Source organism: Coregonus lavaretus, assembly GCF_964263955.1.
Source record: "Coregonus lavaretus genome assembly, chromosome: 4".
Lineage (NCBI taxonomy): Eukaryota > Metazoa > Chordata > Actinopteri > Salmoniformes > Salmonidae > Coregonus > Coregonus lavaretus.
Window position 1 is genome coordinate 68,820,607 of NC_139991.1, and position 24,747 is coordinate 68,845,353.

At 42.9% G+C, this 24,747-nt stretch overlaps 1 protein-coding gene across 3 annotated transcripts; it reads right to left on the reverse strand.

Annotated features, from left to right (window-relative positions):
- Positions 1-2,315: 2,315 nt before the first annotated feature.
- Positions 2,316-24,641, reverse strand: fkbp15a (FKBP prolyl isomerase family member 15a). 3 transcript variants are annotated; one of them, XM_084159115.1, is made up of 26 exons: positions 24,522-24,641; positions 18,605-18,711; positions 18,258-18,327; positions 17,979-18,048; positions 17,168-17,242; positions 16,969-17,067; positions 15,638-15,787; positions 11,913-11,981; positions 11,481-11,624; positions 11,198-11,337; positions 11,043-11,091; positions 10,727-10,843; positions 10,416-10,488; positions 10,195-10,307; positions 9,777-9,849; positions 9,545-9,654; positions 9,267-9,368; positions 8,958-9,052; positions 8,029-8,131; positions 7,714-7,879; positions 7,381-7,517; positions 6,802-6,921; positions 3,947-4,069; positions 3,745-3,858; positions 3,251-3,358; positions 2,316-3,009 (listed from the first exon to the last, which is right to left on the reverse strand). In XM_084159115.1, the coding sequence occupies exons 1-26, from the start codon at positions 24,566-24,568 to the stop codon at positions 2,599-2,601; spliced, it is 2,985 nt and encodes a 994-aa protein (XP_084015241.1). In that variant the 5' UTR covers positions 24,569-24,641; the 3' UTR covers positions 2,316-2,598. The 3 variants fall into 3 exon arrangements, with proteins under 3 accessions (XP_084015241.1, XP_084015242.1, XP_084015240.1); XM_084159116.1 differs by having other exon boundaries at positions 10,195-10,295; positions 10,727-10,846; XM_084159114.1 differs by having other exon boundaries at positions 10,727-10,846.
- Between the last annotated feature and the right edge of the window lie 106 nt (positions 24,642-24,747).

The following is a 24,747-nucleotide window of genomic DNA, read 5'->3' on the forward strand; positions in this document are numbered from 1 at the left end:
GTGACATAGCCTAGGCTAGTTTAAGTACTTGGAGTAATGAGTAGGATTCTGTGTTTTGACATGCAAAAGGGATTGCTTTTGATAAAAATGCATTCTGCCTTCCCAATGAAAACTAGTTTGAAATTCAAACATATTTTATGGAAAAGAGATGGTGTATGTTTCTGGACAATGCACCATGCTGTCTTGTTGCCAAGATGACCGAACAGCGCAGATTACTGTTAGATTTGAGAAGGGCGCTCCTCCCTCACCGCTTTTGCCCGTTCACGTCATGTGCCATAGACCGGTGCACCGCGGCTCAGGCTAATAAAACTCCCACATTTTTTATGACCAGTATATGCCCACGCCATTATGGTTGTTGGGGTACGCCAACACCATTCCAACACAAAAAAGCAGATTTTTAACATGCTTGATTACAATTTTTTGAAGGACGACTATTTCACTCATATTGAAAGTAATTATAGGTCTAATTTCATAGAAATTTGGAAATTCTGGAAAGTTGCTTTAAAAGATAGCATTCCAGAAGAGAGGATAAAACATGTATTATTTAACAATACTATTTTGCTTTGGTTCATTATACAGTAGAAACATTAAAAACTAGTAGGCACTGATTCATTTTCAGACCGTTTTCTTCAATTTGGTGGCTAATAACACAACCCCTGTTCTTTCCAATGATGGATATAAACCCTAGATTGCTAATTTCTATGAGAGTCTTTGGCGCCACCGCTCGGCCATATTGGTAATCCTCAGGAGAAGCAGTCCTCCATAGGGATTAATGGAATTCTACACCTATTGAAGTATATACAGTGGGGGAAAAAAGTATTTAGTCAGCCACCAATTGTGCAAGTTCTCCCACTTAAAAAGATGAGAGAGGCCTGTAATTTTCATCATAGGTACACGTCAACTATGACAGACAAATTGAGAATAAAAGAATCCAGAAAATCACATTGTAGGATTTTTTATGAATTTATTTGCAAATTATGGTGGAAAATAAGTATTTGGTCACCTACAAACAAGCAAGATTTGTCTCTCACAGACCTGTAACTTCTTCTTTAAGAGGCTCCTCTGTCCTCCACTCGTTACCTGTATTAATGGCACCTGTTTGAACTTGTTATCAGTATAAAAGACACCTGTCCACAACCTCAAACAATCACACTCCAAACTCCACTATGGCCAAGACCAAAGAGCTGTCAAAGGACACCAGAAACTAAATTGTAGACTTGCACCATGCTGGGAAGACTGAATCTGCAATAGGTAAGCAGCTTGGTTTGAAGAAATCAACTGTGGGAGCAATTATTAGGAAATGGAAGACATACAAGACCACTGATAATCTCCCTCGATCTGGGGCTCCATGCAAGATCTCACGCCGTGGGGTCAAAATGATCACAAGAACGGTGAGCAAAAATCCCAGAACCACACGGGGGGACCTAGTGAATGACCTGCGGAGAGCTGGGACCAAAGTAACAAAGCCTACCATCAGTAACACACTACGCCGCCAGGGACTCAAATCCTGCAGTGCCAGACGTGTCCCCCTGCTTAAGCCAGTACATGTCCAGGCCCGTCTGAAGTTTGCTAGAGTGCATTTGTGTGATCCAGAAGAGGATTGGGAGAATGTCATATGGTCAGATGAAACCAAAATATAATTTTTTGGTAAAAACTCAACTCGTTGTGTTTGGAGGACAAAGAATGCTGAGTTGCATCCAAAGAACACCATACCTACTGTGAAGCATGGGGGTGGAAACATCATGCTTTGGGGCTGTTTTTCTGCAAAGGGACCAGGACGACTGATCCGTGTAAAGGAAAGAATGAATGGGGCCATGTATCGTGAGATTTTGAGTGAAAACCTCCTTCCATCAGCAAGGGCATTGAAGATGAAACGTGGCTGGGTCTTTCAGCATGACAATGATCCCAAACACACCGCCCGGGCAACGAAGGAGTGGCTTCGTAAGAAGCATTTCAAGGTCCTGGAGTGGCCTAGCCAGTCTCCAGATCTCAACCCCATAGAAAATCTTTGGAGGGAGTTGAAAGTCCGTGTTGCCCAGCGACAGCCCCAAACATCACTGCTCTAGAGGAGATCTGCATGGAGGAATGGTCCAAAATACCAGCAACAGTGTGTGAAAACCTTGTGAAGACTTACAGAAAACGTTTGACCTGTGTCATTGCCAACAAAGGGTATATAACAAAGTATTGAGAAACTTTTGTTATTGACCAAATACTTATTTTCCACCATAATTTGCAAATAAATTCATTAAAAATCCTACAATGTGATTTTCTGGATTTTTTTTCTCATTTTGTCTGTCATAGTTGACGTGTACCTATGATGAAAATTACAGGCCTCTCTCATATTTTTAAGTGGGAGAACTTGCACAATTGGTATATATTTATTTTGTAGTGGGGACAGTGACATTAGTTCTCTATAAAAATTATACTTTAAGGAAAATGTTATGTATTTTTTTTTTGTGTAAGTTTAGCGCACAATGTAATTTGAAAGTATGCATGAAGGTGTTTGTAATAGAATAAACATGGCAAAAAACGAATGTGTACATTAATAAATGCATTTGTATAGCTTCCAAAATCTTTTTTACAATGGTAAGGGGAGTACTAAAATGGAGGTGCAACCTCCATCTGCTTTGATTGGTCAATTTGGACCGTGAGAGGTTGTGCTTGACAAGACATTTCCTCAATAAGAACCATGAGGGATGATGGTGTTAGGCCATTCTCTGAGTCAGTCCATGCCTTAGAAGGCGTTTCTTCTCTGGAGGTGTCTTCAGCTTCGTTTTGTAGGCCTTCTGAATTTATGGACTCTTCCTCCACTTGAGCCTCAGACCACAAGGACCTAACAATAGAGGTCCAGGCTGTCTGAGTAACTCCACTGTCCTCTTTCTCTTGTGTGGATCGACTGGATCGATTGATTTCTTCATCATCATTTACCCTCCTCCCATTTTGCTCCACAGCTTTCTCCTCCTCTTCTTCCTCTCGGTCGTGGGCTGTTAGGAGATCCAGTGTGACACTCTGTAGGATGGGGAGAGTTACCACACTATGTTAACACAACAACATATTTTCCTTGTTTACATTACCAACAACATGCTCAATGTCAAACTCTGGATTCAAATGACTGGTGCAGGACAACTCATGGGTGTTAAAAGTATTAACATGGGTACCCCCCATAAGCGGCGATTATCAACTTTTGGTCCAGCCTTACTATCTGCAGGGCAATGTGAAATGGAAACACCCGGTGTTGGTTGCACCGTACCTTGATTGTGCTTAGCATGACTCCTAGAACATCGCTTCCTTGGTATGACTGGTGCAGGCCGAACTCTCCTCTCAGAGAATGGAACACTCCGTTCATCACTCTCTTCACCTGGAGGGAACACACGTAAACCGTTGAAACGATCAGTGATCAGAGAGAGGTGGGAATGAGAGCAATATAAAAGGTTCTCTTAGTGTTGCTCATTGGAGTAGTTCGGTAGAGCAAAAGTATAATTTTAATATAAATCCCCCCACCACCCAAAGTCTGCTTTCTCTATTCCAGTGTTTCTTCACCCTGGTCCTGGGGACATTTTTGTTTTTGCTCAAGCACTAAACACCTGATTCCACTACTCAAAGGTTTGATGATGAGGTGATTAGTGGAATCAAGTGTATAGTGCTAGTGGAAAAACTAAAATGTGGGTCCCAAGGACCAGAATTAAGAAACACTACTCCAATCACGTACAGATTAGTCTGTGGTGAATATTTGTGACCCCTCACCTGTTCTGCCACTGCATCCTGATTGGGCTGTTGGGCATGCCTCGTCTCCTGCTCAACCAATATAATTTCTAGCTGCTTCCTGGTGGTCTCTGCCCTGCTCTGTGCTGCCATATACTGAGAGAGAGAGCATTGGAATTTAACTATTAGTACCATTTCCATTTCCTAATGTTTAGGGAGTGTGTACACCCAGTATGTCCTTCACCTGCTCCTGTAGCTGTGTCAGTGTCCTGGCCAGAATGTCTCTCTGCTGTGTGATTTCTGCTAGCTCATGGCTATGTTGTTCCTTCTCATACCCACCCTGCTGCCAGTCCACATCAAGCTCCACCTTTAGTTAAAGACACACACACGTATAAAGCCTACAGGTATAATGCTTTATATAAACAGGGTGGTTTGAGCCCTGAATTCTGATTGACTGAAAGCCATGGTATATCAGACCGTATACAACGGGTATGACAAAACATTTAGTTTTACTGCTCTAATTATGTTGGTAACCAGTTTATAATAGCAATAAGGTTCCTCTGGGGTTTGTGATATATGGCCAATATACCATGGCTAAGGGCTGTATCCAGGCACTCTGCATTGCGTTGTGCATAAGAACAGCCCTTAGCCGTGGTATATTGGCCATATCCCACACCTCCTCTGGCCTTCCTGCTTAAATATACACTACCGTTCAAATGTTTGGGGTCACTTAGAAATGTCATTTCTTTCAAAAGAAAAGCAAAATGTTTGTCCATTAAAATAACATCAAATTGATCAGAAATACAGTTTAGACATTGTTAATGTTGTAAATGGCTATTGTAGCTAGAAACGGCTGATTTTTAATGGAGTATCTACATAGGCCCATTATCAGCAACCATCAGTCCATCAGATGCTGACCTTCTACATTTACATTTACATTTTAGTCATTTAGCAGACGCTCTTATCCAGAGCGACTTACAGTTAGTGAGTGCATACATTTTCATACTGTACCCGGAAGTGTCAGAGGAAGGCCCTATAAACTGTCAAAGACTCCAGCCACCCTAGTCATAGACTGTTCTCTCTGCTACTGCACGGCAAGCGGTACCAGAGCACCAAGTCTAGGTCCAAAAGGCTTCTTAACAGCTTCTACCCCCAAGCCATAAGACTCCTGAACAGCTAATCATGGCTACCTGGGCTATTTGCATTGTCCCCCCCCCCCACCCCACCACCTCTTTTACGCTGCTGCTACTCTGTTTATTATCTATGCATAGTCACTTTAACTCTACCCACATGTACATATTACCTCAATTACCTCAACTAACCGGTGCCCCCGCACATTGACTCTATACTGGTACCCCCTGTATATAGCCTCCCTACTGTTATTTTATTTTTTACTTAAAACAGCATTGTTGGATAAGGGCTTGTAAGTAAGTATTTCACTGTAAGGTCTACACCTGTTGTATTCGGCGCATGTGGAAAAACATTTTTGATTTGATTTGATTTGAGTAGGATGAATGGGAAGAGGAAGTGGAGGAGGGGATAGACAAAGAGTGAAAGGAGGACAACTAGGATGAGGGGGAAGGAGAGGAAGAGCAGCCGAGGAGCATGGGGGATGTAGTCAGTCCCCTTGGGAGGTCAGGAGTACCAACTTCCTATGGGCACTCCCACAATGCACCATAATCCATCTCTATAACCATTCTATCCATCTCCATGGAAACGGGAGTGAGGAGGCAGGAGGAGAGGCAGCGAGGGCGAGCAATGGGGAGAGTTCAGTGTCAGTAAGTCTGAACTAGCCTGCCACTTTAGTGCCCAATGTACTGCACTCTCAACCAAACTACGTCACAGTGAGTCCCAAGTTCAAACAGGGTCGGAGCAAACATGGGCTGAAGAGGGTAGCTAAGGGTAACGGGAACAGACCCACACATTCTCACATGCACATAACTCTCTCTCACACACACACACACAAAGATGCACACACACATTCCATCAATACAGAGGGAGCTGTGGGTGTCTGTGGGTTTTTGCCATGGCAACCCAGGTTGTGGGTTGCCCCGTCTCTCTGTCCATCCATCCCTCTCTCCAGTGGCCTGGACTTCTACAGAAGATAAGGCAGAGTTGCAAAGAAAAAGTCATATCTCAGACTGCCCATCTTAATCTTTTATTTTTATTGGCCAGTCTGAGATATGGCTTTTTCTTTGCAACTCTGCCTAGAAGGTCAGCATCCCGGAGTCGCCTCTTCACTGTTGATGAGTGTTTTGCGGGTACTATTTAATGAAGCTGCCAGTTGAGGACCTGTGAGGCGTCTGTTTCTCAAACTAGACACTCTAATGTATTTGTCCTCTTGCTCAGTTGTGCACCGGGGTCTTCCACTCCTCTTTCTATTCTGGTTAGAGCCAGTTTCCGCTGTTCTGTGAAGGGAGTAGTACACAGCGTTGTACGAGATCTTCAGTTTCTTGGCAATTTCTCGCAAGGAATAGCCTTCTTTTCTCAGAACAAGAATAGACTGACGAGTTTCAGAAGAAAGTTATTTGTTTCTGGCCATTTTGATCCTGTAATCGAACCCACAATTGCTGATGCTCCAGATACTCAACTAGTCTCAAGAAGGCCAGTTTTATTGCTTCTTTAAATCAGCACAACAATTTTCAGCTGTGCTAACATATTTGCAAAAGGGTTTTCTAATGATCAATTAGCCTTTTAAAATGATAAACTCGGATTAGCAAACACAACGTGCCATTGGAACACAGGACTGATGGTTGCTGATAATGGGCCTCTGTACGCCTATGTAGATATTCCATAAAAAATCAGCGTTTCCAGCTACAATAGCCATTTACAACATTAACAATGTCTACACTGTATTTCTGATCAATTTGATGTTATTTTAATGGACAAAAAAATTGCTTTTCTTTCGAAAACAAGGACATTTCTAAGTGACCCCAAACTTTTGAACGGTAGTGTATGTTAAGCATTATTATATGTTAATAATAATGAATAATAAATGTTATGTCTATGTTGCAACATTTCAACTGACTCAATATGGCTGGTCTTTAGTCTAGATCATTGTGTGTGTGTGTGTGTGTGTGTGTGAGAGAGTGAGTGTACCTGCTCCCTGGCCCCCTGCTCTACTTCTCCTCTCCTGGTCCTCAGGTGGTCCGTCTCCCTCTGGCTGCTCCTCCTCGCCTCCTCCTCACACTGCCACCTCCGCTTCCTCTCCAACAGCATCTGACAGAGACCGACACAGTGTTACAAGATCAAGACCAAAGTCCAATTCCCATTCTGCCCCCTTCTCTTTTGTGAAGAGGTAGCTTAGTGGTTAAGAGCGTTGTGCCAGTAACCGAAAGGTCGCTGGTTCTAATCCCCGAGCCGACTAGGTGAAAAATCTGTCGATGTGCCCTTGAGCAAGGCACTTAACCCTAATTGCTCCTGTAACTCGCTCTGGATAAGAGCGTCTGCTAAATGACTAAAATGTAAAAAATTTAAATGAATTAAAAGCATTGGATTAGTGCAGATGAGGGGGAGTGAGTGAAAGGGAGCACACTTTGGGAACAAGGGGTATAATCAGAATTGGGTATGTGGACTGTATTCTGTAGAATATTATTTTTATACCAAACAGTTATTAGAAGAATACTGGCACCATGTGGGACACATTGGTCCTGCCTGCTCGTCTCCACAGATACACACCGTGTCCAGGTTTCCTTTCTCAGCCCTCAGGTCCTGTAGCTCCTCCTCTGTGTTGGCGACTCTCAGCTCCATCTCTTTACATTTCTGTTTCTCTGTAAGCCACTGGGCCTGTGCCCTCCCCTCTCCCTTCCTTAGCTCTGTACGAACACACACACACACCTTTAGTTTGCATGGTGTAATGACCCAATAGAACAGTCCCAAAAGTTAAAACCCTGTCCACCCGGTGCGCTGGACACCACTCAAAAAGGAAGCCATTCAAAATTCAGAGACAGTTGTGTAGTCTCTCTAATAAACTGATGCAAGTGCAGTGGTCCTGCCAGTCCTGTACTGTACCTTCTACTAGTCTCTCTAATGAGCTGATCTGAGTACAGTGGCTCTCCCTGTCTTGCAGGGCTTGGCTCAGCTGGGTCTGCAGGTCAGAGACAGAGCGCTGCAGCGAGGAGGACTGAAGCTTGGAGACCAGGGTGGAGGAGGAGGCTAGGTACTCTGTCAGGTGCACCTGAGATAGAGAGAGCAAAAGAGAGAGCGAAAGAGAGAGAAAGGGGAGAGAGAGGTGGAGGAGAGAGAGACTTAAATGTGTGTGTACGTGTGTGTCTATGAGACACTGTGTGTGTGTGTGTGTAGTACGTTTCCTCTGCTCTTTCCTACCTTGTCCTGTTCTGCCTGCAGCAGGCTGGGTTGGTTCTGTTGAGTGTTGCTCTTCAGCGCGTCATTCCTCTGTTCCAACAGTAAACCACTCTGTTCCATACACCTGTCACACACAACATCTTGTTTTTATCTCAACATGTCTACAGATTCACATTCTATCTTCTTCCCGTTTTTTTATTTGCTTGGAAATACTGGAGACCGTTATCAGAAGAAACTGTGTAACATTACCGTAGCATTCATAGCGGCTAAGGAATGCATTGCCATTCATTACATTGACATTTTAGTTATTTAGCAGACGCTCTTATCCAGAGCGACTTACAGTTAGTGAGTGCATACATATATTTGTTTTAAATTGGAAGGCTGGTTATCCTCCCACAATGTCACAAGGGATGGTAGAAATGTCAAGCCATAGATTTGATTTATTACCAGATTAACTTTCATAAGGTCATGTATTGAATACCGTAAGACAAAAGGACTCTGTATTGAAAACATGCCCACGTCAGGGTGGATACCGGTTTAGGCTGCTGGGTGGCTCTGTCCTAGCCCTGGGGGTCTACCGTCCTGTGGACTGTCACTCTGGCCTAGTACACCCAAAGCCAATAATGAATGTTTCACTAAGATCCTGAAATGGGGTGTGTTAGGTTGGAGGTGCTGCAGGGCGGTGGACCCCCTGGGACAGGGCGGGGTGACCAGGTTATATTGTGTTTAAGTAAAGAGAGCTCCACATTATCATCATGAGATGAATCATATGGAGGCTGAGGTGTGGCTGTGTGTACATGTACACTTTATGTGTAGGTGTATGTTGTTTTAAATTAAAATACATTGACTGTGATATGTCTGAATTGTACTATTGTTCCTGTTAAAATAAAATATGTAGATATTTGTATTTATTTACATCTACAGAACCCATTGAACACACACACACACACCTCTGGTTCTGCTCGAGGAGTTCTCCGATCTTCCAGTTCTGCTCCTCCACTCGGGTGCTCTTCTCCAGAACCTCCTTCTTTAGAAACAAGTTCTCCTGTGGAACCCAAACGGAGAACAGTTATGTCGTTCCATGCAATGGTCAATGCCTATCAGGTAACTGCTTTCACCAGTCCTATTTTTCCCCACATCAGTGCAGATGAAGAACGGTAGACGAATAAAAGAATCCTTTTTTCAGACCAGTGCAGAATGAGGGTGAGCAGAAAAGGAGGGGAGGACGCTGTAGACTAGTGGGACAGTTGATGACGGACCTGGGTGATTCTCTGGATGTTGTGCATGATCATGGCTGTTTCCATGGACACAGAGGACAGACCCAGAGAGTTGCCACCACCATGCTTCTGGAGCTCATCCACCTGGTAGAAAATATGATAACATGACTTAAAACTGTTATAATGCTTTATTACTGGTTACGAGCATGTATGAGGCTATGAGGCCTTATAATGTCTCAGTTTGTCAGGATCATTATGAGAAGAAACAATGCAAAACAGGAAAGTGTTACCAGAACTACAAACAAAAGTCCACTGCTGACCTTGGAGACCAGCAGGTTGATTTTATCCGCCACTTTCCCCACAGCCTGTCCGATCTCAGTGTTGTGCTGTCGCGCCTCCGTCATCAAGAAGGAAGTGACATCAATAGGTGCTAGACGGGTCAAATGTTGTCAGATAAAGCAAATGAAACAAATGAAAACACATTACAATACAATATTATGTCTGCCATGCTGCACTTAGACAAGGTGACAGTGAACATTGTATTTTCCTTACCCTGGTATGAAACTGCATGATGAGGGTGGAACTGACCAAGGCAGGATGGACCAAATTCAGACTGAAAGGAGGGCTGTGAATGGAGTCGTACCAAAGTACGTCGTTAAAATAGGGGTGGGAGGGGGGGATAAGCATAGCGGATCGTACCAAAGTACGTCGTTAAATAGGGGTGGGAGGGGGGGATAAGCATAGCGGATCGTACCAAAGTACGTCGTTAAATAGGGGTGGGAGGGGGGGATAAGCATAGCGGATCGTACAAAAGTACGTCGTTAAATAGGGGTGGGAGGGGGGGATAAGCATAGCGGATCGTACCAAAGTACGTCGTTAAATAGGGGTGGGAGGGGTGGATAAGCATAGCGGATCATTTCCAATTTCCCCTTTGGAGATCAATATCGGTTATTTAATTCAAATTCAATACCTGGAAGACATGACTGCTTCCACCACAGTCCACAGCCTGTGGGACCACTGTCTCCATAAACACTGGTTTCTGGCCAGCAGTTGGCGCGGCGACCCCAGGCACTGAAACAGAAACTACAACCCTGAATATAAGCAAATGACTGTAGGATGATCGCTTTAAGCATAGTTAGGTGGACCTACCAAACATATGGGCATAAATGGACACTGAACTAGAGGTCTTACCTGCATGGACAGCTGACATCTGGACTGGCTGGGGGTGCGGACAGTGATGTGAAGGGTGAGATTCACTGGGGTCCTGCAGGGTGACACAAATACAGACGCAGAAGAATATTAACAGGTCAGCGGCACTGTCATTGGTGTGTCAAACATGACAAAGGGTCATAGGTCGTACTCCTTTTGTTTTGACTTTGGAACCGGTTTGCCAGGTATGCTGAAAAGTATTGACTTGGTCAAAAACTGGAATTGTGGGAATGCAAATGTTGAATTTCTATACAGAACAGAAGGTGCACACACACACACACTATGGAGCCCACCTCTGTCTCTGAGAAGCTGTGATCTGGCTGGGCGGGGATGGCTCCTGTTAGGAAGGGCAGCATGGGCTGACCCATCTTGGCCATACGAGAGATCAACTTGGCTTTGGCTGCATCTGGCTGCTGTAGGCAAGACAATACTATTTGAGAGAGATTGTGACTGTTTGATTGTGAGTGAGTGAGTGAGTGAGTGAGTGAGTGAGTGAGTGAGTGAGTGAGTGAGTGAGTGAGTGACTGTGTGTGCGTGCGCACATGTGAGTGAGAATGTGTGCATGTAAGCATGCAAAGAAGTTAAACTAAATGAAAATAACACACTCACCATCAGTTGCTCATTTATTGAATTGGATTTCACATGCAGAGGCTGACCACTGTTGGCAGAAAAGTCAAAGAGTTAACCTGCCATCTGACAATTTGTCCTCCAGGAAAACCCTCCTAACTCCCCCACCGAGCAACAGTGAAGGTAGTGGTACGTACCCGGGCTCTGCTGAGATAGAGGTGGGGGGCTGAGACTGAGGGGACATCACAAAGCCCAGACTGTCCACACTGAGGGAGGGGGAGTTGGTGATTAACCCCCCACTCTGTCGCTCCGACCCACTGTCCTTAGCAAACTTCACCTGAATAAACCCCACAGAGTTAGAACATCTAGAGAGCCATTTTGGCCAATTGCACCCTCTAGCTTTGGCACACAATCAGTTCCACATGGCTACAGTGAGATACTGTTTGACGCTTGAAACTGAATGAAAGAGTGTGCGCCTACCCGGCGGATCTCCACATTGTAGACCAGTGTGCTGGAGGAGGGGACGCGGTTGGGGATGCCCTTTGACCCATATCCTAGGGTGGGGGGCACGATATGGAGGCGACGCCCACTTTTCTGCATCCCTAACATCCCTTCCTCCAAGCCCTAAAGAGATAGGAGAGCGAGAGAGACATCACATTTTTCTATATTTGTTGATTTCTGTAAGCAGGAAGTTGCCTCACTATGTGTGTTGATATCATATTGCTGAGTTGACCTCTACACCAGTGGAGGCTGGTGGAAAGAGCTATAGGAGGATGAGCTCATTGTAATGGCTGGAATGGAATGGAGTGAAACATGTGGTTTCCATAGGTTTGATACCATTCCAATCCAGCCATTACAATGAGCCCATCCTCCTATAGCTCCTTCCACCAGCCTCCACTTCTTTACACTTACCTTAATGGCTTTACCGGTGCCAAGCTTCACTCTCAGCAGCTTGTCTTTGCCCACGTTGCAGTCAAACATCTAACAGACACACAGAAAACAATATACATTCAGTTGAATGGTGATCAAATTGGCATTGACATGCATTGTGAGGAGGATAAGTGAGTGAGTGAGTGAGTGAGTTAGTGAAAGAAGAGGAGAGAGAGAAATTTGACAGTCACACAAACACACTGAAAGAAATTCTCGAATTCTTGATTTAAAATCCATGCCATACATTTGGACTCTCTCCAGACAATAGTAAACAAGGTCAGAGAGCGTTCAGCCATGTAAAGGGTTAACTACTCAAGGAAGAGAAAAGTGGGTGGGACAACAATGTTTTATTTCAGAGCTCGCCAACCCTGTTCCTGGAGAGCTACCATCCTGTAGGTTTTCACTCCAACCCTAATCTAGCACACCTGATTCTAATAATTAGCTGGTTGATAAACTGAATCAACTGGGGTTGGAATGAAAACCTACAGGAGGGTAAGCTCTCCAGGAACAGGGTTGGAGAGCCCTGTTCTATTTAAACATCACTTTGCAGAAGTAAAACTAAAAGGTCTTCTAGCTAGGCCTCGTCTTTTCCTCTCTGATAAAACTAAACTGAGAAGACATTTACTGGTAGCCCAAACTCTAAACCTCTACTACAGCCTTATCTGGGCCTCTTTTGATGCCACAAACAGAAAGCACAGAGACATTCCCAACACAGGTGAGACAGATTTTTCCAAACTCTATTGCTAGCTGCATCTGTTAAAGGAACTGTGATATACACAGCTATTTTATAAAATGTTTTATCATGAATGATAGACAGTATGCCCATTCATTCGTGATAACTCCATCATAACACAAAATATAAGGTTGCTTTACTACATTGTTTGTAAGTAATGTCATAAACATTAATGTACAGCTTTAAATTGTCTAGAAACTATCATGTTGACCTAGTCATTTTTTCCATACAGTAGCTATAATTTGGTCGTTAAATTTCTCCATTATAGCTAACCAAGTAATGGGGCTGGCCATTTTGTGGTTTTGCCAATGAAGGCCCATAATATGAATATCTAAGGATGTGTACAATGTTGCCCTGTAAAGGTAAAACCATGCTTTACAATTGGTTAGGATCAATGTTTTACGATCACATAGGGATCGCAACATCGTACCATGTTGACTCAAACTGAAATGATCTCGAACTGACTGATAATGGTTTCACCTTTGGTCTTGGTTTAGATATGGCCGCCTCCAGCAGTCTCCTGTCTAAAGAGCACTTCCTGTGCTCTATCTGTCTGGATGTGTTCACTGAGCCAGTAGCCATTCCATGTGGACACAACTTCTGCATGGCCTGTATCAAAGAGTACTGGGATACTAGTGACCAGTGCCGGTGTCCCATGTGTATGGATAAATTTGACAGGAAACCTGAGCGTCGCATCAATACTCTCATTTCTGAGATGGCTACTCAGTTCAGGAAGTCAGTTCAAGGGAAATCCACCAACCTAGACCAAGGCCCTCACCCAAGGCCCAGCCCAGACCAAGGCCCTGCTCAACCCCTAGAAGTCTCCTGTGACATCTGTGCTGGGACAACGCTCAAGGCCCTGAAGTCCTGCCTGGTGTGTCTAACCTCTTTCTGTGAGACTCCCATGGAGCCTCAGAGAGTTGCAGCCTTAAAGAGACACAAGCTGATCAACCCTGTGGAGAACCTGGAAGACAGGATGCATCAGAAGCACGAGAGACTCCTGGATCTGTTCTGAAGGAGCGACCAGACATGTCTGTGTGTTTTGCTTGAAAACAGACCACATGACACTGTCATGACACTGTCCCTCTAGAGCAGGGTTTCCTAACATCGGTCCTCGGGACCCCAAGGGGTGCACGTTTTGGTTTTTGCCCTAGCACTACCAGCTGATTCAAATACTCAACTAATCAACAAGCTTTGATCATTTGAATAAGCTGTGTAGTGTTACGGCAAAAACCAAAACGTGCACCCCTTGGGTTCCCGAAGGACAGAGTTTGGGATATGCTGCTCTAGAGGAAGAGTATGGAGAGAAAATGGCTAAACTAGGAAAGGTGATGGCAGAGGTAGACCAGAAGATGCTTCCAAGATATAGTAAGGTTGAGGAGATCAAACACTCAGTAGATCTCAGAGTGTAGGTCTTCACTGCTCTGGTGCGCTCCATTGAGAGAAGCCAGGCTGAGCTCATTGAGGAGAAGCAGAAAGCAGCAGAGTGGCAGCCCTGAAGGCCTCATTAAAGAGCTGGAGCAGGAAATCACTGAGCTACAGAGTAGAAGCACTGAGCTGGAATAGCGCTCACACACTGAGGTCCACCTCCTCCAGAGCTTCCCATGTCTGTGCAGCCCTCCACCCACCAAGGACTGGTCTGAGATCAGTGTTCACAGTGATCTGTGTCTGGGGACTGTGAGGAGAGCCGTGTCTCAGCTGGAGGAGACACTTATGAGTGAAGTGAAGAGGTTGGGTGATGCTGAGCTGGAGAGGATTCAGTAGTAGACAGTGGATGTGACTCTGGACCCTGATACAGCACCTCCTCACCTCATCCTGTCTAGGGCTGGGAAGCAAATGAGAAATGGAGGCAAAGAACAGGATCTCCCAAACTACCTAGGGAGGTTTGATTGTTTTCATTTTAATGTCCTTGGAATTGAGGGCTTCTCTTCAGGGAGATTTTACTATGAGGTTATGGTTACGGGGAATACTGAATGGGATTCAGGAGTAGCCAGTGAGTCTATCAACAGGAAGGGGGATATCACACTAAGGACTCAAACTGGATACTGGACTATGCAGAAGTATGGGTGTGAGTACAAAGCCAGTGACACCTACCCTGTCCCCATCTTTCTGAGAGACACGCCACAGAAGGTGGGGGTGTTTGTGGATTATGAGGGGGGTCAGGTCTCCTTTTATGATGTGCGGGCCAGGTCTCATATCTACTCTGTCACTGGCTGCAACTTCACAGAGATGCTCTTTCCATACCTTGGCCACAAATCCTAATCCTGATGGTGAAATCTTTCCTCTGATCAGCGCTACAGTCAATTTGTACATTGACTGGTGGTTATTATCGTTATTTGTCAGTTTGACATGATGAGTATTGGGCTCTCGAGTGGCGCAGCGGTCTAAGGCACTGCATCTCAGTGCTTGAGGCGTCACTACAGACCACCTGGTTCGATTCCAGGCTGTATCACAACCGGCCGTGATTGGGAGTCCCATAGGGCGGCGCACAATTGGCCCAGCGTTGTCCGGGTTTGGCCGGTGCAGGCCGTCATTGTAAATAAGAATTAGTTCTTAACTGACTTGCCTAGTTAAATAAAGGTTAAATAAATACAAAATAAATTGGACCATACTAGGCTAAGCTACTGGTAAGAAAGTTCTAGTCATAATTTCTGCCAGCACGGTGCTCATTAGGTAAACTAATGAGCACCGTACGAGGAAGGGTGCATGGGGAAAACACAGAAAACATAGGCCCCAGCATCTAGAATGTCAGTATATTGTCAATGTTTGTATATCTTCTGATCTTTACTTTTATAAAGCCACAAATCAAATTGCGCAATGTTTGGAGAATAAAGCTTTTCTGAGCCTTTATTAAGTTTTGTCACAACCAGTTCATTTTCTCAGAACCAGTTCATTTTCTCAGAACCAGTTCATTTTGTCCGAATACAGCACAGTTATTTGGGCTGTATTCTGACAATTCTGAGTTATTTGTCACCTGTCCGATGTTGTGGTTCTGTAGAAGCCAGCCTGTGAAGGCCACCTCTACCATGTCACCATAGTCCACCGCCTGTCCCTCTCCTAACAGCAGGTCCTGGGTCAGTAGTGAATCTACAGCGGCCTCACTGTTCCATCTGGCCACGCACAGCTGGATTGGTGGGTAAAGGTTTAAACATAAAAAAAAAGTGAAGGAATTGTTAATGTGTGCAAATAACTAAAAAAACAGACTATCCATCTGTCTTTCCAGAGCCATATATAGAGATCTCTATATATACACACACTGAGTGTACAAATCATTATGAACACATTATGAATCCAGGTGAAAGCTAAGAACCCTTATTGATGTCACTTGTTAAATCCACTTCAAATCAGTGTTGATGAAGGAGAGGAGACGGGTTAAATAAGGATTTTTAAGCCTTGAGACAAAAGAGTTAAGTGCCTTTGAATGGGGTATGTCAGTAGGTGCCAGGCGCACCGGTTTATCAAGAACTGCAACGCTGCTGGGTTTTTCACGCTCAACAGTTTCCTGTGTGTATCAAGAATGGTCCACCACCCAAAGGACATCCAGCCAACTGTGGGAAGCATTGGAGTCAGCATGGGCCAGTATCCCTGTGGAATGCTTTCGACACCTTGTAGAGTTCATGCCCCGACGAATTGAGGCTGTTCTGAGGGCCAAAGGGGGTGGGGGGTGCAACTCAATGTTAGGAAGGTGTTCTTAATGTTTTGTACACTCCGTGTACACTACCAGTCAAAAGTTTGGACACATCTACTCATTCAAGGGTTTTTCTTTATTTAAATTGTTTTACATTGTAGAATAATAGTGAAGACATCAAACCTATGAAATAACACATGGAATCATGTACTAACCAAAAAAAGTGTTAAACAAATCTAAATATATTTTATATTTGAGATTCTTCAAATAGCCACCCTTTGCCTTGATGACAGCTTTGCACACTTTTGGCATTCTCTCAACCAGCTTCACCTGGTGTTTTCCAACAGTCTTGAAGGAGTTCCCACATATGCTGAGCACTTGTTATTTAACACTTTTGGTTACAAGTGCTCAGCATATGTGGGAACTCCTTCAAGACTGTTGGAAAAGCATTCCAGGTGAAGCTGGTTGAGAGAATGCCAAGAGTGTGCAAAGCTGCCATCAAGGCAAAGGGTGGCTAGTACATGATTCCATGTGTTATTTCATAGTTTTGAAGTCTTCACTGTTATTCTATAAAGTAAAAAATAAAGAAAAACCCTTGAATGAGTAGGTGTCCCCAAACTTTTGATTGGTACTGTATAGCCGTCTAGTATAAGAAAAAAAAAGCATCCTTCGTTCACCTCTTTGCAAAAGTCCACTCCAGCTTTCTCAGAGTCAAACATCAGGGACCAGTTGAGCCTCTGGTCATCGTAGAATGTTCCATAGTTACCTGGCTGAACCTGAGAAGTCAAATCAAATATAGTCTAGTTAAAACACACCCACACCACACAGTTAAAACTGCACAAGCATGTACACATCATGGGAAGATGCACTACTCACTGTGAAGATGAAGCCTAGATGGATCTTGGCAGTTGTGATTGGTTTCTGTTGGCTGCCATAAAGCAGGATCATGTACTGAAGAAAAAAATCAAGACAAGAGGAAGCAGACTGACAGATGATGAATAGGCAAACACAAACTCGATGTGTGAACAGAATAAACTTGGGTCCCACTTTACAATAACACATGTATTTATGTGGTAGTTACAAAGGCAGGTTTACATAGTTGTGTTTTACACATTGACCTTTTTATGCAATAGTTTATCACTTTTCTACCTTTTGGTTATGATCAAGTGTAGCGTAGATGATTTGTAAACAAACTCAATTTAAAATGTGGCTAAAACTTTTGCCCTTGATTTATACCTGTATCAAGACAAATTCAAACAATTTATCATGAGCCTTTTTCACTCTACACAAAAAAAGTCTAGAGTATCTAAAAATCATACAATTAACTGAATCGTCTCAGGGAGAGCATATTTCTTATTAAGTGGTTAGAGCAAAATACATGACCCTGTATTAATTGAGTTGGAAAATCATAGGATTCAATGTAAACAGTGCATGACTTAGGCCGGAGCTCACAAGCACCTCAAAATGTTCTAATGCTTGAGTTGCGGCACCTCTTATAGAATATTCACTTAAAAATATTGCAGAGTTCCAGCACCTAAATAAAAACAGCACTCATAATGAGTACCAGCACCCATTTCAGTCCAAGTCAAGCACTGAATGTAGAGATGGAGACTTCCTCTTCACATCACTTAGAGTGTGTTTATTCTCAATGGAAACTGGTTTTACATATCCTTCACAGCTCAAGTACCTCTCTGGTTGGATGATTTCCCAGGATAGCAGCTCCCACCTTCCCCTGTTTTGTGTACTGGCCATTCACACTGCAAACACAAAACCATGACAACAAGACCAAACAGGTTTAAACTGGACCTGTGAACACAACACAACAAACGCACATTCTCTCACGCACGCACCGCCATAAGCACACTAAAAATGGACATACTCACATACACATTAAACTCTGAGAGACACATATCAACTCCATCTAGTGATATGGATTTCAGGTACTTGTGTTTGTGGACATACTCACAAGCGGAACGCCTGAACAGCAGTAGCCAATAGGACAGAAGGAGGTGGTGCAGGCTTTTGAGGAGATGGGCCTTTGAAAACACGCAGACCATATTCAAACACTTACATAATGTGAACTTTTGCACCAATCCATTCATGGATGTATTGGAAGAATTGCATTAGAGTTTACGCGTGGTCTGAAGTCTTTATACTTTACAAGCCACAATACTGAAGAAATGCATCCTTCCTGCTGTCTAGAGTCATAACTTTCATCTATCCAATCATGTTGGATCAGTGTTCACATGAAGGAAGGAAGGAATTTGACCAGTGTTCAAACAGGGCCTCAGACGGTTGTGTGTTGTGTCTTACTCAGAGTGGTGGTGGTTTTCTTCGGCTGTTTGGGGGATCTGAACTGGAAGGACTCGTTGCCCTGACTGTCAGCCTGATCCAGACCAAAGAGAGAGGCTAGCTTTGCTCTGTCAACACACACACACACACACACACACACACACAACATTATACTGTATATGGGCAATTCCACAATAACAGAATTGCGCTGAGACAGATTCTTCACTTTAAAATGTATGCCAAACAAAAACCATTGATTTAAAAAGTTTAGCAAACCATAGAGCTCAATGCACAAGGACTACTTTTAACAATTTACAAAGAACATTTTACAAAAACACATTTACTGGAAGAACTAGGCAGATGCAAAGTTTGGTAAGTTTTTTTAATGTGTCCACATTTTCCCAAAACTCTGATAAATCCATGTATAGTGCCTTCAGAAAGTATTCACACCCCTTGACTTTTCACACATTTTAGTTGTGTTACAGCCTGAATTTAAAATGATTAAAACTGATTTATTTTTGTCACTGGCCTACACACACACACACACACAATACCCCATAATGGCAAAGTGGAATTATGTTTTTTTTTTCGAAATGTGTACAAATTAATAAAAAATTAAACGTTTCTTGAGTCAAAAATGTATTGAGTCAATAACAATTCAACCCCTTTGTTATGGCAAGCCTAGAGTTCAGGAGTAAAGATTTGCTTAACAAATCATAATGGACTCACTGTGTGCAATAATAGTGTTTGACATGTTTTTTGAATGACTACCTCATCTCTGTACCCTACACATAAAACTATCTGTAAGGTCCCTCAGTCGAGCAGTGAGGTTTCCCAATACCTCGCAAAGGGCACCAATTGGTAATGGCAAAATATCCCTTTGACCATGATGAAGTTATTAATTATACTTTGGGATGGTGTATCAATAACCCCAGTCACTCCAAAAATACAGGCGTCCTTCCTAACTCAGTTGCTGGAGAGGAAGGAAACCGCTCAGGGATTTCACCATGAGGCCAATGGTGACTTTAAAACATTTACAGAGTTTAATGGCTATGATAGGAGAATACTGAGGATGGATCAACCACATTGTAGTTACTCCACAATACTAACCTAATTGACAGAGGAAAAAGATGGAAGTCTGTACAAAATAAAAATATTCCAAAACATGCAGCCTGTTTGCAATAAGGTGCTAAAGTAAAAATGCAAATAATTTGGCAAAGAAATTAACTTTATGTCCTGAATACAAAGCATTATGTTTGGGGCAAATCCAACACAACACGTCACTGAGTACCACTCTTCATATTTTCAAGCATTGTGGTGGCTGCATCATGTTGGGTCATGGATATGCTTGTCATTTTTTAATGATAAAATTAAACAGAATAGAGCTAAGCACGGGAAAATCCTAGAGGAAAACCGTGTTCAGTTTTCTTTCCAACAGACACTGAGAGACAAATTCACCTTTTAGCAGGACAACAACCTCCAATACACTGGAGTTGCTTACCAAGATGACATTGTATATTCCTGAGTGGCCTAGTTACAGTATTGACTTAAATCGTCTTGAAAATCTATGGCAAGACTTGAAAATGGCTGTCTAGCAATGATCAACAAGCAACTTGACAGAGCTTGAAGAATTTAAAAAAGTATAAAATGTGCAATGTTGTACAATTAAGGTGTGCAACGCTCTTAGAGACTTACCCAGAAAGACTCACAGCTGTAATCGCTGCCAAAGGTGATTCTAACATGGTTGAATACTTACAGTATCTAATCAACAAGGTGTTTTATTTTTGAATGATTTTTTACCATTATAGTATTTTGTGTAGATTGGTGACCAAAAAAAAGACTATTAAATCCATTTTAATCCCACTTTGTAACAACAAAATGTGGAAAACGTAAAGGGGTGTGAATACTTTCTGAAGGCACCGTATGTGGGTTTTTAGTAACAGAATTTCAAGGCACAGGGCAATGTTTCTTAAACTTACAGAAGGCAGAATAATTTATCCAAAACTAAATATAAGTGTTGATATTAGTTGGCAGGGGTCTTTACTTCAACATGATTGTGCTTTGATGTATTTCTAATACCTTTTAAGACTTTTTCTGGTAGAGGTTTTCTGAAACCCCTGAGCCTTTGCTTATTCCTTATTTTTGGGATGGAAAATGGTTGAAAAATGTACAGTGAGGGAAAAAAGTATTTGATCCCCTGCTGATTTTGTACGTTTGCCCACTGACAAAGACATGATCAGTCTATAATTTTAATGCCAGGTTTATTTGAACAGTGAGTGACAGAATAACAAAATAATCCCGAAAAAACGCATGTCAAAAATGTTATAAATTGATTTGCATTTTAAATGAGGGAAATAAGTATTTGACCCCTCTGCAAAACAGGACTTAGTACTTGGTGGCAAAACCCTTGTTGGCAATCACAGAGGTCAGATGTTTCTTGTAGTTGGCCACCAGGTTTGCACACATCTCAGGAGGGATTTTGTTCCACTCCTCTTTGAAGATCTTCTCCAAGTCATTAAGGTTTCGAGGCTGATGTTTGGCAACTCGAACCTTCAGCTCCCTCCACAGATTTTCTATGGGATTAAGGTCTGGAGACTGGCTAGGCCACTCCAGGACCTTAATGTCCCTCTTCTTGAGCCACTCCTTTGTTGCCTTGGCCGTGTGTTTTGGGTCATTGTCATGCTGGAATACTCATCCACGACCCATTTTCAATGCCCTGGCTGAGGGAAGGAGGTTCTCACCCAAGATTTGACGGTACATGGCCCCGTCCATCGTCCCTTTGATGCGGTGAAGTTGTCCTGTCCCCCTAGCAGAAAAACACCCCCAAAGCATAATGTTTCCACCTCCATGTTTGACGGTGGGGATGGTGTTCTTGGGGTCATAGGCAGCATTCCTCCTCCTCCAAACACAGTGACTTGAGTTGATGCCAAAGAGCTCGATTTTGGTCTCATCTGACCACAACACTTTCACCCAGTTCTCCTCTGAATCATTCAGATGTTCATTGGCAAACTTCAGACGGGCCTGTATATGTGCTTTCTTGAGCAGGGGGACCTTGTGGGTGCTGCAGGATTTCAGTCCTTCACGGCGTAGTGTGTTACCAATGGTTTTCTTGGTGACTATGGTCCCAGCTGCCTTGAGATCATTGACAAGATCCTCCCGTGTAGTTCTGGGCTGATTCCTCACCGTTTTCATGATCATTGCAACTCCACGAGGTGAGATCTTGCATGGAGCCCCAGGCCGAGGGAGATTGACAGGTCTTTTGTGTTTCTTCCATTTGCGAATAATCGCACCAACTGTTGTCACCTTCTCACCAAGCTGCTTGGCGATGGTCTTGTAGCCCATTCCAGCCTTGTGTAGGTCTACAATCTTGTCCCTGACATCCTTGGAGAGCTCTTTGGTCTTGGCCATGGTGGAGAGTTTGGAATCTGATTGATTGATTGCTTCTGTGGACAGGTGTCTTTTATACAGGTAACAAACTGAGATTAGGAGCACTCCCTTTAAGAATGTGCTCCTAATCTCAGCTCGTTACCTGTATAAAAGACACCTGGGAGCCAGAAATCTTTCTGATTGAGAGGGGGTCAAATACTTATTTCCCTCATTAAAATGCAAATCAATTTATAACATTTTTGACATACGTTTTTCTGGATTTTTCTGTTGTTATTCTGTCTCTCACTGTTCAAATAAACCTACCATTAAAATTATAGACTGATCATTTCTTTGTCAGTGGGCAAACATACAAAATCAGCAGGGGATCAAATACTTTTTTCCCTCACTGTATATATATATATATATATATATATATATGCCTTAATTTCTGAAAACTAGTCTCTTAGCTTTAATTTGACACCCAATTTGACATTCTCCTATAAACTTCACGTTGGTGCTCATTGGTCCATTTACATAGAAATGACCATATGTGTCTGGCAAAAATACACACAAGTTTTAGTGTGCAAATGCACGCACAAACTGTATGTGCATGTATATGTATGAGAATTTACACAAGCATGAGTATGTTTTGATCACTTCATCACAATGCTTAGCTTGGAATGACAATCTAGTGGAAACAATGCAATCCCACTCACTGGCCAATCAAGAGGTAACAGAGACGATGATGGTATCAACACAGGGTTAAATACTTGTATCATGAATTGTATCATCACCATTCAGTCACTGAGTATCTGTTTGGATGTAAACAATTCTATCACAGCTCACCTATCATCCTAACCTTACTTCCTGGGGTAGAGAGAGTAGACGGCGTAGCATTCTAGTTTTTTGATTAAGTGATTGATTCAATTCTCACATTACATTTAGATTAGAAGCCAATCTTATCCATAGCAACATAAAATATCATCATAAACATATCATAAACATTTTCCACATATTCCAAAGATTATAAAAGAGAAAAACACTACTTACATTCTTCAAAATAGAACCTTCCCTCACCCTCTGTGCTAAATTCAGTATAAAGTGCATTACTAGCAGGGAACATTAGACCCACATGACATAAGCATAACATGACACCACCAGGCAAGCCCATCCACTCTATATAGAGATCAGCACTCTCTCACACACCCCATGACATCTATTAAACCCACCCTTGGTGGTCCCTTCCTCAAGAAACCTAAAACATATTTTCAACTACAGCAGCACTCAATGCAGTGTGATCTGAACCGTTGGTTAAATAAACTCAACCGATAGACAAGCAGCCAGTCACCCCACCTTTACTTACCGGATAGGTTCTCTCTAGTCTCACACCAGACCTCTGTGCACAATAGCCTGGGGATGAGGTTCTCTCAAAGAACACATGTACACAGAACATACTGACCCATGGAACTCCCGCCACAGGTAGTCAGTATGTCACACTGCAGACATTGTCACCAGTTTGTAGCTTCTGACAGAGGCCCTGTGCCAGATGAAGAAGACATCGAGGAGGGGAGGGCAGGTAGGAGAGGAGCTGGCTGGCAAACAGATTGTGTGACCTGCCAGTTATGACAAGGGACCATATAGCAGTATGGTCCATGCTGCTATGGCTCCATACCAAAAAAAACATTGTTAGAAAGCATAGGTGGTCTAATTGGTTTATTCCCATTCAGTGTTTTCCCTACCTTTGCATAGGTGGGACAGGCTTCCCAATCTAGCTCTGTCGCATCCCAAGTAAGAGATCATCAACGAGGGGCTATGCGTTCTCTGGAAAATAATGAACAACAACGTTCATTATTTTCCAGAGAACGCATAGTCCCTTGATGATTATCCCTTACATAATCCATTGGTTTAAATTTAATAGTTTTGATTTTAAAGGAGGCCCTAGATGTTGATGTGGGGGCTTTTTTTGCACTCCGCTTGGAAAATATTTGAAGGGAAACACTGTCGCCACTTCTTGGAATAACATGTATAGGCTAGTAGTAACAAACATTTTACGCCACACATTTTAGTGGAGTTTTGTTTAGCCTACCCAAGCGAGGAGGCTCTCACATTCCACCAAATGAGTTTCCCCAAATTCAATAATACCACCTCTGACTGAGTCCAAAGGGCATCACTGTTTCAACAGCCACTTATCTCCAGACTCACAAATTCTAGTTAAGATTTATCCAATGCACGTGGTTAAGGACTGCCAAAAAAAATTTTTTGGGGGAGAAGAGATAAATATCTGAATCAGTATTTAATTATATATTATTTGCAGGCTTGCAGCATTACTTTTCAATTATTGGAATAGTTTTCATGCATCCCTAAATATAGTCTGTAGCCTAATAAATGGTGATACACTTTGTTTCCATAAATATAGTCTGTAGCCTAATAAATGTTGATATACATTGTTTAAAAAACATCACTTTTCCCTCTTCTCAGTGTATGAAGAATGATCCAATCAAAAGACAATGCGCTTTGGCATGCGAATAAAAAAACAACTGCACATGCATTTACTTTTTCTCTGTAAACTCACCCGCCTTTAGGCAACTGAAAATCGCCTTCTTGATACCCACAAAACATGTCTGGAAGTCTGTGTCGTACCCTTTGAATAGAATAATACAGGGCTCTTTTATGTCTAGCGAAACATCACACACAAAACTCACATTGAAGTCATAAACCTCAAACACACCTCCATCCTTCCTCTCTTGTAGAATGGCGTCAGCTGACCAGTCAAATTACTGTCGTAAAACGGCCCAGTA